The following is a 13,678-nucleotide window of genomic DNA, read 5'->3' as shown; positions in this document are numbered from 1 at the left end:
TCTGAACGTTCCATCCCATGCTGACCTCAGCTCCTCCTATAAAGTCCCCCATTTTACAGCCAAGAAGAGGGGCCCAGCCAGGCTTCTCCAAGTCCAGAGGTGGGCCCAAAGGCCCCTAGTCCCCTTTGCTGGGCTCTGCGGTCCCTCCCGGGGCCCTGTCCAGAGCGGCCAGGAAGGGCAGACCATGGAGGGCAGGCGGCCCTGGGGAGAGCTGGTGGCCAGGGGGGTACTGACCTCCGTCATCAAATAGCCAGTAGATGTCGATGCTCTTCCTGCCCTGCTCGGACTGGAAGATGGTGCTGGCTTGCTCCTCCTGCACCAGGGCCTCGGGGTCCACTGCAGGAGCAGAGGGGCAGGTCACCTCAGAGCAGCGCACCTTCAAATGCCTGCTCTGTCTGAAAATGGAGCCAGCCACCCCGTGAGGTGGGCTCGCTGTCGCCCAGGCTACGCACGTGGCAGCAAGAAGCACCCCACTGAGGGCGTGCATGGTAGGGACTGGCCCAGAGCACCACCCATGGCTCTTCGGACAGCGAGACCTGAGACCCAATTCTCAGCCACGTAGACCAGGAGCAGGGGTCCCGGACGTGCGGTCCTGGGACACACCCTGCCCTTGTTCCCTTGCCTCCCAGAGCATCAGTGGGAAAGGACTGAAGGAAAAGCCTACTCCTCTCCTCCCTGCCTGTCACCTCTGAGCGTGGCCAGGGGCCCCTGGAGGGGTCTCACACGGCCCCCAGAGCCAGCTGGGTGGGTTCCCACAATGCCAGGACACTGAATTCCCAATGAGGGCTGCAATGTGGAATACTGCCCAAGCCCACCTGCCCCAGGCCCCAGTGACCCGACCCCAAGGGTCTTGGGCACCTCCTGCCCGTGACCGGGTTCCCTCATGGCCCGCCAGTCGCTGCCCCCCAGGCGAGAGTGCCCTGAGCCTCTGAGTGGGGTGCGGACTGACGTGCGCCTGAGACAGACGGCCTGGCCCCGCGGGTGCTGGCTTCTTTGCTGTCCTCCGCTGGGTCAAACACTGGATCAAACACCGGGTTAACTGCAAGAGAGGGGGCAGCTCTGTTCCCAGGCTCTCCTCAAACCGGGGCATTTCTGGCTTCCTCCTCTCCCAGGCTACCCCTTACATTAGGAAGACAGTCCTGGCTCCTCACCTTCCCCTGATCTGGCCTCTGCTTCCCCCTGGACCCGGCCCTGGGCACCCCAGAGCCCCCCACCCCCACCGGCTTCCTCCTGCCCCTGCATCAGGGCTCAGCCAGGCGTCCCCTGAGCCAGGAGCACTTGCAGCCCCCTGCTTCTCAGCAAAAGTCCCCCTCGTCGGAGGGGCCTTTCTGACCACGTGTCACTGTCTGCAATGACTAATGGGTCCCCTGCCTTTCCTGTGGGAACACCAGCTTCCCAGGCTGACTTTGTTTTGTTCCCCGCTGTACCCCTAGCACGGAGCACGGCATCTGTCAGGAGCATGGCTGCGGCTCTGTCAGGACCGGTTGTGTCAATATGCACTCGACAGCTGCTGTGTGCTAGGCGCGCTGTCTGCCCAGGGTGACACGACCCAGGCCCATCTGCCAGAAATGTGGCCTCCGCACTTCTCAGTCCCCGCCCCCCGGGACGGCCCCCTTTTGTTTTCTACTTTATCTATGATTCCTTTCAGGCCTTCACATGTGACTAACGCTGAGTCTACGGATTCCTGTGTGACAAAAATTAAAACACAGCCCTCCTCGGTGCCCCAGAGAGGGTGTCGGGGACCAAAACGTGCAGGCTCTGTGCTTTCTCTGTATTTTCATGTTCCGGTGTCTTTCTGTGCACATTCTCCTTTCTCCCCTCTTTTCCGTCTTCCTCTCTATTAGATCCTCTTTATCCCATCTGGTTACAAAAACCCTGATAGTGGTTGGGGAACTCTGAGGTCCAGTCTTGGTTCTGCCCCCGGCTGGAAGTGTGACCTCGAACGTGACCAGTGTTTTCATTTGGAAACCTGAGGAACTCTAAGGGGCCAACAAAAGCTAACTTTTTAAGCTTTTATTCCTTACTAATGTCCCCCTCTCTTCCCTCCACCACTTAAAAAAAATCATTCTAGAACTTTCTGGGATGCTGTTCAGGTTTTTGACAGGGGCGCCAAGCAGGTGGGGCATGTACTCACTGTGTGCCTGCATCACCTCTGAGACGTTGAGCCCCTCACGCATCCTCATGACACACACACCATAGTTGAAGTCAAAAGCATCGCTGGAAAGAGAAGAGGTGGGGTCAGGGTCCTCTTGGTCCCAGCCCACAGCGCCCAGCCCCCAGGAGACCAGATGTCTACAGTTGGCCTCTCACCTGCCTCCCACCATACCCTTCTTTCTCTTGGGGCCTCAGTCTCCCCACCCATGTGACATGCAAGCAGAGCCGGAGAGTCCCCCCAGGTCCCCTCTAGCTCTATGTTCTGTGGCACCAGGGGTGCTACGGACCCTGTACTCAGGGGGAAACCAAGTCAGGCCAGTCTTCAAGGCAGGCCCTGTCCTCCTGATACATTTGGATAATCTGCACAAGCCTGCCAACAGAGGTGGGCATGGGAATTCTTAACCCTATTTTACAGAAGCAAAACTTGAGTTTCAGGGAGCAACTTGCCCATGATCCACGCTAAGGAAATGGCCAACTGACTTTAGAATCGAAGAGCTGAGATGGAACCCTGAGGGCAGTGCACATAGGAATGGCCTTGCTCAGGAGGGCAGGAACAGCTTGTCTGAAGGGAACGTCTAGAAGACTCCTACCCCAGAAGTCTACTCTCTGTCCAGCTGACAGAGGGCCCCAGGGACCCCCAGTAGGGCTTGATCCGATGGGCTAAGCATTGCCCCCATGGGTTCTTTAGTTACACATCTCTGGGACAGGCGCTTCTCAGGCCCCAGCATTTTGGGGTCTTGGAGCACTGGAGCTGGGGGGATGCTGGAGAACAGATAACCCACTACCTGTTGTCATTGTCAGAGGCAGCTGAGATGCACGGCTCACAGTCAGGCAGCTGGGTCACGGCAGACCTGGAAGCAGGTCCCAGGTCCCCAAAACTCACTTACCTACCTACCTACCTACCTTCCTTCCTTTCTTCCTCCCTCCCTCCCTTTTCTCTCTCTCCTTCTTTCCTTCTATTAATTAATTAATTAATTAATTAATTAATTTAGATTGCGAGAGAGAGAGCATGCATGAGCAGGGCAGGAGGGTCAGAGGGAGAGGGAGAGAGAATCCCGAGCAGACTCCCCGCTGAGCTCCCCAACCCAGGGCTCGATCCCATGACTCTGAGATCACGACCTGAGCCGAAATCAAGAGTTGGAGGCTCAGCTGACTGAGCCACCCAGGCGCCCCAGCCTTTGTTCTTTAAACGCTACTACACACTGCCTCTCTGTTCCACGTCAGCACAGAAAAGCTACTCAGGCAGGCACTTTCTGGAGGTTGCACAGGAGGAGCTGAAGGAGAAAGGGTTTGGAGTGCAGCCTGACGTCCCCAGGGGGTTTATCCTCATGGTCCCGTTCCGTACCCTGCCGCCCCCGGGGGCCTGGTTTCGCTTCTTGCTCAGTGGCACCCCCTCACAGCATGAGAGCCGGCTCTCTGCAGGTCTTCTATAGTCCACAGGCGGGCACGAGGTTTTCACCTAAAACCCACCTTTTCGGCTTCTCTGAGAAACCAGAAGTTGGCAACCCTGGGTCCACATTTCTGCCTGGGCACAACTGGCTGGAGCCAAGTAGCCGCTGCTCACGGCAGCTTGCCACAGTCCCCACTGCTCCCTACTGTCCCTTGCCTGGTCTCCTTCTCTGTGTTCCCTGCCTGTTCCCTGCTTATCTTGGTGCCCACGGCCCAGAGGTCAGAGTGTCGAGCCCTCAGTGAGTGGGTCTGTCTCTTCCTCAGCTTTGAACCAGCTTCTTATGACATCCACTGTGTCCCCCCTGCTTCCTGAGGCCCAGGAAACTCCAAACTCCAAAGGCCCAAATCAACAGACCACAGGCCTGCCACCCTCATGGCCTCACTCACTGCAGGATGCCGATGTAGTCTTCCACCGTGGCCGGGTGGGCCGACTGCCAGTTCTTCTTGAACCCGACCACCAGAATGTTGGGCTTCATTCTCCCGAGACCCGCGGCCTGCAAAGGGTGTGGGGGTGAGGGGGGCCGGGCCTCATGCCCCACAGGGGCTTTGTTCTGGGACTAGGGTGGGGCTCGCTCAGCCCATGTGTCGAGGGCTCAGGAATCACATCCTGCCAGTCAGGGTCCTGCCCGCCTGGACACACCCAGGAGAGAGGTGACGCTACAGTCAGAAGCTACAAGGACCCGGCTGTCCCATCAGCTCTGGATTATCCCACTTCCTGCTTCTCTAGCAAGTGATTTCTCATCACGAGGGACTTGAATTTGGATGCCAGGCTTAGAGTATCCCCAGGCCATCTTACCCCTACGTTCTTTTATACTTATTTTTTTAGTGTTTAAAAACGTTGAAAAATTTTTTGAAGTGAAATTTACACAACCCAAAATTAACCATTTTTAAAGCCTATCATTCAGTAGAATTTAGTATTGTCACAATGTTGCACAATCATCACTTCTATCTACTATCAAAATATTTTTGTACCCTCCCCAAAGAAGACCCCGTATGTTCTTTTTTAAAAATGAGAAATATTTAGAATTATTAGAAAGGACTCTGATAGGCTGGCTCAGGATTAACAACTGTTTTTGTATCTACGCATCCCATTTTACAGCTGGGAAAACTGAGCAGGAAAATGAATTGCCTGGTGGAACATTCTAGAACTTGATCTGAGTGGTGGCTTCATACCATTGGGTGTATCTGCATACATAAATATTTATCAGACTAAACACTGAATATTTTTCCCTTTGCTGTCTGTAAATTATATTAAAAAAAAAAAAGAAAAAAGAAAAACAAGAGTTGCTCAAGATTACAAAGGCCTCACAGGCTTCCAACTGGGGTTCCCCGGAGGCCCTTGGGCACCATGAGAAAGGGCCCTGAGTCAGCATATCTGGAGAGACAAGAAAGGCAGGCACTCCCATCGCACCAAAGGAGCTTCGACTAGCCCCTCGGGACATCCCGCCTTCCAGGTTGTCACACCAGTACTAAGTCCTATGGGAAAGCCCCAAATCCGTGGCACCTGCATGAGAATCTGGACACCACTGCGGAGGTCCTCGGCAATGACATCCGAGTAGAAGGCCTTGATCTTCCTCTTGTTCAGCCACTTGGTGTGCCCATTGGCGATGAGCCGGAGCTCAGGCATCCTCTGTTTTCGGGGTCCCTGTGGGTGGTGGGAGCAGGTGACATCAGGAGCTGCCTTCACCCTCTGGCCCGAATGAGTTTCAGCCCCTCTTCCCCCTGGAGGCTGCCCCATGGGCTCAGCCACACCCAGAGATGCCCTTTCTCCCCCTATGAAGTTAGGGGAGGGAAGGAGGAGGAGGAGGGGAGAGGGAGGAGGGCGGGGAAAGGAAGATGGAGGGAACAGGCTAGAGGCAGGGCAGTGGGGAGAAACCAGTGATGGGGACAGGGGAGGGGAGAGAACCAGGCCCACAGCACGGTCTGGTGGGCTCTGCTTGCTCCATGGCCCCTCCGCCCCCCACTCCTTCCCACACTCTCTGGCCCCCCTTCCGAGGATGGACTTCACACCCAGGGCCTCCTCCAAAGGCAAAGCCCCACCCCACCTAGAGGGGCCACTCACAATGAGCACGTGGCCACAGACCATCAGGCTGAGGTTCCGGGTGAAGGTGCCCACAAAGTCGACCAGGGCTGGGCGGAAGTTGGGGGGCCCCGTAAGCACTAGGCACTGGGGACTGAGGAGGGGAAGGGAAAAGGGCATGAGCCATCTGGACAGAGCCCGGGGTATCCGGGGGCAAAATGCAGGTGCTGGGGAGAATAAAGGCTGGGGGTGGGGAGGCACATTACTTACAAGATCTCTGTGCCACGTGGGTGGGTGGCTGGGTGACTCAGCCTCTGGATGAAGAGGCAGCCAAAGGTTGTGGTCAGGGGCCACTGCCAGACTCACTTGGAGCCAGACAGAATTGGTCACTCACCCGCTGTGTGACCTGGGGCCAGTTACTTAATCTCTCTGTGCATCCGCGTTCTCATCAGGACTGGAGTTAGTAATGTCATAGACCCCAGAGGGCTGCAGTAAGATGGCGTAAGGCACTTTAGAGCAGCAAGGCAACACAAATACATATGGCTGACTTTTAGCAGCACCATCTGCTGGGAAGGAGGCCCGGACACACGACTCTCCTCATTTAGGAGAGGTTCGCCACGGTCGGCCTCACGGGTGACTGTGACGGGCACTACAACACCAGATTGTCCTTGGATAGCCCTTTGCGTCTCGAAGAACATATTCTGCTGTGAAAACTCAGGTACAGAGAGGTCACCAGACTTGCTTGGTCCCCACTGAGCAATGTCAACCCAGGCCCCTCACCGCGGGGCGGTACTCTCCACCTCTGTTCCCTCTCTGAGCCTGGGCTGTGCCCACCCCGGGTCTGCGGGGGCAGGTGACAGGTGGCCTGGAGCCTCCCAGAGCAGGGACAGGGCTGCGCTCACCGGTAGTTCTTGATGTGGTCCTCCACCTCGTTGAGGCCCACCGAGTAGCTCAGGGCCAGGTTGTAGGAGCCGGCCTGTACCGAGGAGCCCCAGTTCACCTCTGAGCGTGGGGGTGAGCACAAGATTAGAAATCCCGGGAGAAAGCAGCCGTGCCGAGGGAGGGAATGTTGACCTTCTTTAGGAATCAAGCACCATGGGAGCTGGGCTGCCTGGTGGGCGGAGAGACTGCAGATCTCTTCCTAATGCTTGCCCATATCATATGGCTGCATATTTAAAAGTTACACTCCAAAGCATTAAACGCTAGGAGCACCTGGCTGGCTCAGTCGGTTAAGTGTCTGCCTTAGGCTCAGGTCATGATCCCAGAGTCCTGGGATTGAGTCCCGCACTGGGCTCCTTGGTCTGCAGGGAGCCTGCTTCTCTCTCTGCCTGCCACTCCCCCTGCTGTGCGCTCTCTCTCTGATAAATAAACAAATCTTAAAAAATAACCCACAAAGTATTAAACTCTACAAAATATTTACCTCCCTTGACAATAACCTGGAAAGCCAGGTTCAAATTTAGAATTCTAAGCTTTCCTGGAGTTCAGTGTCCTGTCCCCAGATCACTGTCCCCCGGGGTCCTTGATCGTGTGCATATAGACATCATATTGTGTCTACCTGTCCCTTGATCAGCTGGCCCCTGGCCACCCCTCAGGCCTAAATGTGCGCCCCAGCCACTTCAAGAGGATGGTCGTGGGCAGGCAATTCCTGGGTCCTGGGTGCCACGGGTGGGGAGGACAGTCCAGAAGTAGAGGTGTAGGCTCTGAGTGGGCGCGTTCCCATAGGCTCCTCACCCCACGGGAAGGGACCAGGCTGGAGGGTCAGAGCAGGGCCCGTGAGAGCACAGAGCCTGAGGCAGGCTCTCTAGCTGAGCTGAAGGGCAGGATGGCCGGCTCAGCGCCCTCAGGGGGAGTTGGGGAGCCCGAGCCCCTGGGCAACCTGAGACCACACACCTGGCTTCTTGTAGATCACGTAGAGCAGGAGGAAGAGGACGACGCCGATGGCGATGAGGGCTGCCCACCAGGTGAGAAGGAACATGATGACCACGGAGATGACCGCCCCAAAGAGCGCCGCCCACTTGCTGTAGTATCGGAATGAGGGTCTCCACCCTGGGCGGAGGACCCAGGTCGGTGGGCACACTCTGGAGCTTCCTCCTGGGCCAGCGCTGCTGGGCAGGGGCCGGGGTGGCAAAGCCAGCCGTGCCCAGAGCCAGGGTCCCAGGCTGTGCCCACCTGCTCCCCACCCCGCGTCTCCTGGGGCTGGGCGGGAGGCTCTGGGGGGGACCACACGCCTGCCTTGGCTGGCACTTGGCCACACTGACAGGCTATCCCAAGGAGGTGTCCAGCTCCGGCCAAATATGGCCATATGTCAGCAACAGCACCGGCTCCAGTGTCTTGCACGGAGCCAAGGGGGTGAGAGGGCAGGGAAGGACGTGACGCTGCCTGGCTCCACACCACAGGGCCATGCCAGGGCTGCCACCAGTGACAGCTGCCCCATGGCACAGCTATGGGGCACCATGGTCCCCAGACCTGGCAACCAGCCCACTGGTGATTTGGGGATAATCAGAATGAGGCTTTCTCAGGATACTTTACTGCCATCTGCCAGAAATTTTTCAGAATAAACATACAAATCGATGACGTATACGAGCGGCCCCCCTGGAGTCGTGCAAAGTGCAACCTGCAACAACCTGGGACTTTGGGCAGATTCCTGACGCCTGTAAATTTGGTGGAGGAAGGCACTAGAGAAATCTCTGCACCCTATAAACAGTGTATGAATCCATGTTCAGTGTATTGTTTAAGTGCTCGAGAAATGAGAGCTGCTGTTATTATTATGACTTGAATGGTCCCTTGAATTGGTTTTGATTTGAGAGGTGACCTTGGTGTGCCCACCTACATGCGTGCCTTCCCCTCCCCCACCCCTGCCCTGCCCTGCCACGCGTGCCTCCTCCCACAGAGGGGTGAGGGGGCTACTTACCGGGTGAGTTGGTGATGGAGGCGTGGAAACAGCTGAAGTTGATGAGGGCGTAGGAGCACAGGAAGAAGTTGGAGATGATGGGGGCAATGGTGTTGAGTTCAGCTTCAGGGACCCGAGGGAGAAAGAGGACAGTTTCTTGGGCAACCTGCCAGGGAACCGCCTGGCACCCTCCCTCACCATTGGGGGATTCCGGACAGGCCCCAGAGGCTCAGTGCATCTCAACCTTCTCATCTGTGAAATGGGTCCATTGTTTTGTGAAACAAAGGGTCAATGTTTTGTTTACTGTAAAAGGCCAGCTCTTAAGGGGATGGAGAGCAGTGGGAGATATTATGGGAGAACCAAGGACAGTGGCCGTCACACTTTTTTTGTAGTCACAAATGACAGTAAGAAATATATTTTACAGTGTGACCCAAGACCCATGTCATTTGTTATCTGAAACCCTGAGACCATAGGACATGCAAGTTCCACCCACAGTGGAAACTGACTCAAGAACTGGGTCCCTCCCTTCCCTGTCTCAGTTGGCTGACCCTGCCCCTGGCACCCCCAGACAAACTTCTGCATGCGTATCCTTGTTTCACAGGCCTGCTTCGGGGGCAATCCCCCAAGAAGACAAGCACATCTCAGGTGTCAGAACTTCTGTGCATGATCCCTTGAATCGCACAAGAACCCCACCCCAGAGCATCCCAGATTATGGCTCTCAGTCTGAGGTGCGGTCAGATCCACTCAGATCAAAGGACCCAAAATCTGAGCTGGGGGTGGACTGCAGGACGAGCAGGAAGCAGGGATGCGTCTGGGGAACACCAGGCCTGACTAGAGGTTTTCATCCCCTGGGGGTGGCCCCGCTGTCTCTTCATCTTGTTCAGAATCCAGGAGTTCCCAGTGTCTGGAAAGGCTCCATTGAGTGGAAGAAAGTAGACTGGTAGGGTAAGTCTCACGATTGGTGATGGCGGCATGAAGAGCAGGGATTCAGCTGTGGCAGGACCGTGGGACCACCAGCAGCCAGCCCCCGCCCTGCTCCTGCATAGCGTAGCCACTCTCCTTGCTTGGTGTGGCCACCTTTCTCCTAGCAAGTTCTGTCTTGTTGGCCAGGTAAATCAGGAAGCACTGGGGAATGTGTGCGTGTATGAATGCAATGTGCGTGTGTGTGTGTGTGTGTGCACGTGTGTGTACACACAAGTCTCTTCCTGCCCCCCTGGGACGCACCTGCTAGGCACTATTGCTCCCATTCTGCAGACGAAGAAACTGAGGCGCAGGAAGGTAAAATGATTTGTCCAGCTGGCATGTGGCAAAGCCAGGATAGAAAGCCAATCTAACTAACTGGCTAACTGGGAGCTTTCTCCTGGGGCATCATCTACCGTGAAGTTCGAGGGGTTTGGCAGCTCAAGGTCTGAGAAACGAGGTTGTCTAGTTTATACACCTGCAGGGATATTGATACAGCTGTCTATGTCAGCTCCCAAGAGCTGTCCTGTACCCCAGAGTTGTTCTGGGGACTAATTCAGACCTGGGGGCTGGGGGGTGGAGGGAGCAACTTGCCAGGGCACAGGAAGGCAGAATCAGCAAGACCAGGTAGGGTCCCTTCTAACAAAATAGAATGGTCCACCTGCCAGGCTCGTGTGGTGTGGGAGCCAGGTGTCTGGAGGCAGAGGGGGGTGCAGGGACCACATGCCAGCCTCACTCACTCAAGGCTCAGTCACCGAGTGCCCATGCCCTACCAGGCCTGCCTGGGCACTGGGCACCAAGGTGAGCAGCACGAAGAACCCTCCCAAGCCCCTGTGCCCTGGCAGCCTCTCACCGATGATGATGAAGGCCACGGCGATGGCGTAGGCCAGCAGATAGCCGCGCACCGGCTCCTTGTTCTTGCCATAGCCCTTCCCGAAGAAGCCGATCAGTGGGTACAGCTGGTCCTCACACAGGCACTGTGGGCACAGGAAGACGTGCTCGCCCTAGGCTGGGCTCCTGCTCCCCTCCCCTGCCCTACAGCCCCCCGCCCCCCCCCGCCCCCAGGGTGTCGACCCTGTGTTGGGTTAAACGGGGTCGGCAGAATTGCAGACAGGGCTCCAGGCTGCGCAGGGGAGACTCGGTGGGAAATGCAGGCGCTCTTCAAAGCCTACAACCGGAAGGGGGCTGCTTCCTGCATGGGTTTGCACACTAACCCCCTTTTCCCTTCAGTCTAGACTGTCCCTGTCCCGTGATACCCCCAGACCTTGGTAGCAGTCACCCAGGGACCCTTGCACCTAGGCCTCCTGGACTCTCCCGCCCCCTGTTCCACAGCCTCACCTGGAAGACTTTGGCAGCAGAGACGAGGCAGGCCAGGGCGGAGGAGAGGGTGGCCCCAAAGATGCCAGCCGTGATCAGGGGTGCAAAGCCAGACACCATGCTCATGGTCTGCAGGGACACAGGGTCCAGGCCCCTCGTGGTGGAGTCCCTCATGCCCGGAGCCCCCGCCCAGGGCACCCCAGTCCCCACTGCAGGCTGGGGCTAGGTCCTGAGGCCTCTGAGTCCACACCCCTTACCTGGGGATCCCAGTGACTGCCGAGGCCAGGGCTGGGCCCAGAGGCCCCCACCTGAGCCTGAACCTCTTTCCCCCAAGCCTGGGACCCAGCCCCTCAAACCGTGTATGTCCCAGCCTGTTCCAGCCTCGGTCTGGGGCAGACTTCCAGGCAGAGGCCACATGTACCTGGTAGTAGTTGATGAGGCCATAGTGGCAGCTGTGCTGGTGGGCGCACTCGGTGAAGTTCCAGCCATAGCCGCAGGCCAGCCCCTCGCAGGCGCCCGAGCCGGGGGTCACCGTGTCATTCAGGACCCCGGAAGCATCGCGAACCACGCAGGAACCTGATGAGGGAGCAGGGCTTGGGGAGGCCTCCCTCCCTCCCTGCCCTCCTTCCTCCTCTCCTCCCACCCCCGGAGACTGGCCACTTCGGCAGAGGGCGAGCTGCTGCTGAGGGGCCAGCTCCCCCTTTAGCACGTAACCATAATTAATAATAATAACAATAATAATGGCAATACAAATAGCTAAATGCAGGAGCACTCACGCTGTGCCAGGCACTGTGCTAAGGACATTAAACGACCCTGGAAAGCAAGCACCACTACTGCTTTTGTTGTCGTTGCCATTCTACGGAGGCCCAGCAATCTGAAGTGACCTGTTAAGGTCCCCTATCCCCCTTGAAGCAGACGCCAGACTGGCTGTGACCTGGGCCACGTCCCTTGGGCATCTGTGAACAGCTTACCTCACAAGGTGGTTAATGGGAGCACCTGTGAGGCCCTCAGTGAGAGGCAAGTGTCAACAGCCCAGGCCTGTGTTCAAAGCCTGGCTCCACCACTCAGTGGCTGTGTGACCTTGGGCAGGTCACTTAACCTTTCTGAGCCCTGGTTTCTCCTCTATAAAATGGTGGGAAAGGCAGTGCCCTGATTAAATGTGATGAGGCACGTAAACAGCTGGGCCTATGGTTGAGTCAGTGGCTAGTATCATCTTCAACCACCACCATCCCCATTATTGTTATGATTATTAGTCGCCGGGTCAGAGTATAACATGTGCTCTAGCATTTTCCCACCTGTGCGTCTGTCACTTCAAGTTTGAAGGGACCCGAAGAGCCTGGTCTGACCACCCCGATCCCCACCACAAACTAGCCCCTCCCATAAAGATGTTCTGGTCACTACCACCTGTCCCCCCAGATAAGGTTTGAAGCTCCACTTCCTGAGGTGGCCATGTCTCCTGTTGGAGAGCCAAGCACTCTGAGACCCTTCCCATGGTCCGGAGCGGCTACTCACCGATGGTGGCCGAGACGGCCAGGTAGGAGACAGTGGTCCAGAAAATGGCCATGAGTGTTCCCTTCGGAATGGCTACAGCAGGGTCCTGGGGGAGGGGGGAAAAAGGGAGGGAGGGCATCAGGCAGCCTCTGGGCCTCCTTCCAGACCCTGCTGTTATCTGAGGCCAGGGCTGGGCCAGTGACCCCTAACCCAGCCCCTCCCAGAGCCCCCTTCCCTGGGGCCCAGGGAGGAAGGACCCTGGCGATTGCCACCTGCAGAGCAGGATGGGGTACAAGCACGATCATGGGGCTGAGAACACACGCAGGCCCTGGGAGCCTGAGGCACGGGGAGAAGCTCCAGCCAGCTCCAGGCCTGGTTCCTGAGAACACTGGTCCCCGCAGGCTATGGGGCACTGAAGTGGGGCTCTGGAGTCAGCCTGGCTGCGCTCACTCCCACGTGACCGGCTGGGGGGTGGGCATGTGCTTTTACGTCTCAGCCCCTCCAGCCTCCCAGGGACGCTGGCTACGTGAATTAGTGCACATGGAGCTCCGAGACCAGGGTCCAGCTCACAGGACGAGCAGGCCGCGTGTTAACTACGCACCAACTGGTCTGGGTGCTTCTGCAGCAATGAACATACAGACAGGCCCCAACGCTCTCCCCTCTGAGGAAAAACTCCCTGCTGGCAGTTTCCTAGCAGAAATAGCAAATTTTCACACGTACATATCACGTATTCCACTCTTCCAGACCCTTCCTCATACATAACTTCCTGTAAGGTGGCCAGGGTGTCCCCACCCAGCTGGTGGGGAAACTGAGGCCAGGAAGCTGTGCAGAGGGCCCAGCTGGCCGAGCCGGGAGCAGCCCCTTCCCACCACACCAAGGTCCACAGCCTCAGGTCGGGGGGCCGGTCCCAGCTGAGTAACGCAGGCTGGGATTTTGATAGCAGGGTCCCCCGCAGGCATAGACCCCAACCGGAGGCGCAGGCCACATGGGCATTGGGAAGCAAGCTCGTGCACCTCCCCAGCTTTTCCTGGGCCATTGTGCACAGCTGGCGGTAGAACCACAAATGGCAGAGCTTGAAGGGACCATGACGCTGTTCAGGGTTACAGGCAGGTCCAAACAAGGCTGGCAACGACCCAGTTCTCTGCCTCAGACAATGGGGAGCTGAGTTGGAACCCACGGTCGCTCAGTGATGACCAAGCCCCGGCCCCCACCCTGGAGGACCCTGGGCCGCAGGAAAGGAGGTCCAGGCAGGATCCTGCCGACACGGGGCAGATGGTGCCTGTCATGGGGCAGACTGAAGTGTGCTGGAGATCAAGGTTGGGGGAGGGAGAGCAACCCTGCAGGAATCACAGAAGGCCTCCTGACGGAGGGGACGACTGGGGTGGCTCTGAAGCGGG

The 13,678-nt window shown here is 57.4% G+C and overlaps 1 protein-coding gene across 3 annotated transcripts in view; it reads right to left on the bottom strand.

The window, feature by feature from the left end:
* Positions 1–13,678, bottom strand: part of SLC12A3 (solute carrier family 12 member 3) — a 35,173-nt gene that overhangs the window by 12,870 nt on the left and 8,625 nt on the right. For 2 of the 3 annotated variants that reach the window (XM_040633330.1, XM_008702751.2), the window contains exons 9-21: positions 12,303–12,387; positions 11,212–11,366; positions 10,812–10,919; positions 10,327–10,450; positions 8,535–8,636; positions 7,514–7,669; positions 6,526–6,625; positions 5,666–5,777; positions 5,108–5,248; positions 3,991–4,097; positions 2,135–2,217; positions 950–1,039; positions 235–336 (exon numbers count right to left, since the gene is read on the bottom strand). In XM_040633330.1, the coding sequence (XP_040489264.1) occupies positions 235–336; positions 950–1,039; positions 2,135–2,217; positions 3,991–4,097; positions 5,108–5,248; positions 5,666–5,777; positions 6,526–6,625; positions 7,514–7,669; positions 8,535–8,636; positions 10,327–10,450; positions 10,812–10,919; positions 11,212–11,366; positions 12,303–12,387 (1,465 nt within the window). Of the gene's footprint in view, positions 1–234; positions 339–949; positions 1,040–2,134; positions 2,218–3,990; positions 4,098–5,107; positions 5,249–5,665; positions 5,778–6,525; positions 6,626–7,513; positions 7,670–8,534; positions 8,637–10,326; positions 10,451–10,811; positions 10,920–11,211; positions 11,367–12,302; positions 12,388–13,678 lie in introns of all 3 variants that reach the window. The other variant, XM_040633331.1, reaches the window with a different exon arrangement.

The sequence above is a fragment of the Ursus maritimus genome, unplaced genomic scaffold (genome assembly GCF_017311325.1).
Source record: "Ursus maritimus isolate PB19 unplaced genomic scaffold, ASM1731132v1 scaffold_19, whole genome shotgun sequence".
Classification (NCBI taxonomy): domain Eukaryota; kingdom Metazoa; phylum Chordata; class Mammalia; order Carnivora; family Ursidae; genus Ursus; species Ursus maritimus.
The sequence above is the reverse complement of the archived record's forward strand: the minus strand, read 5'-3'. Positions and strand labels throughout refer to the sequence as shown.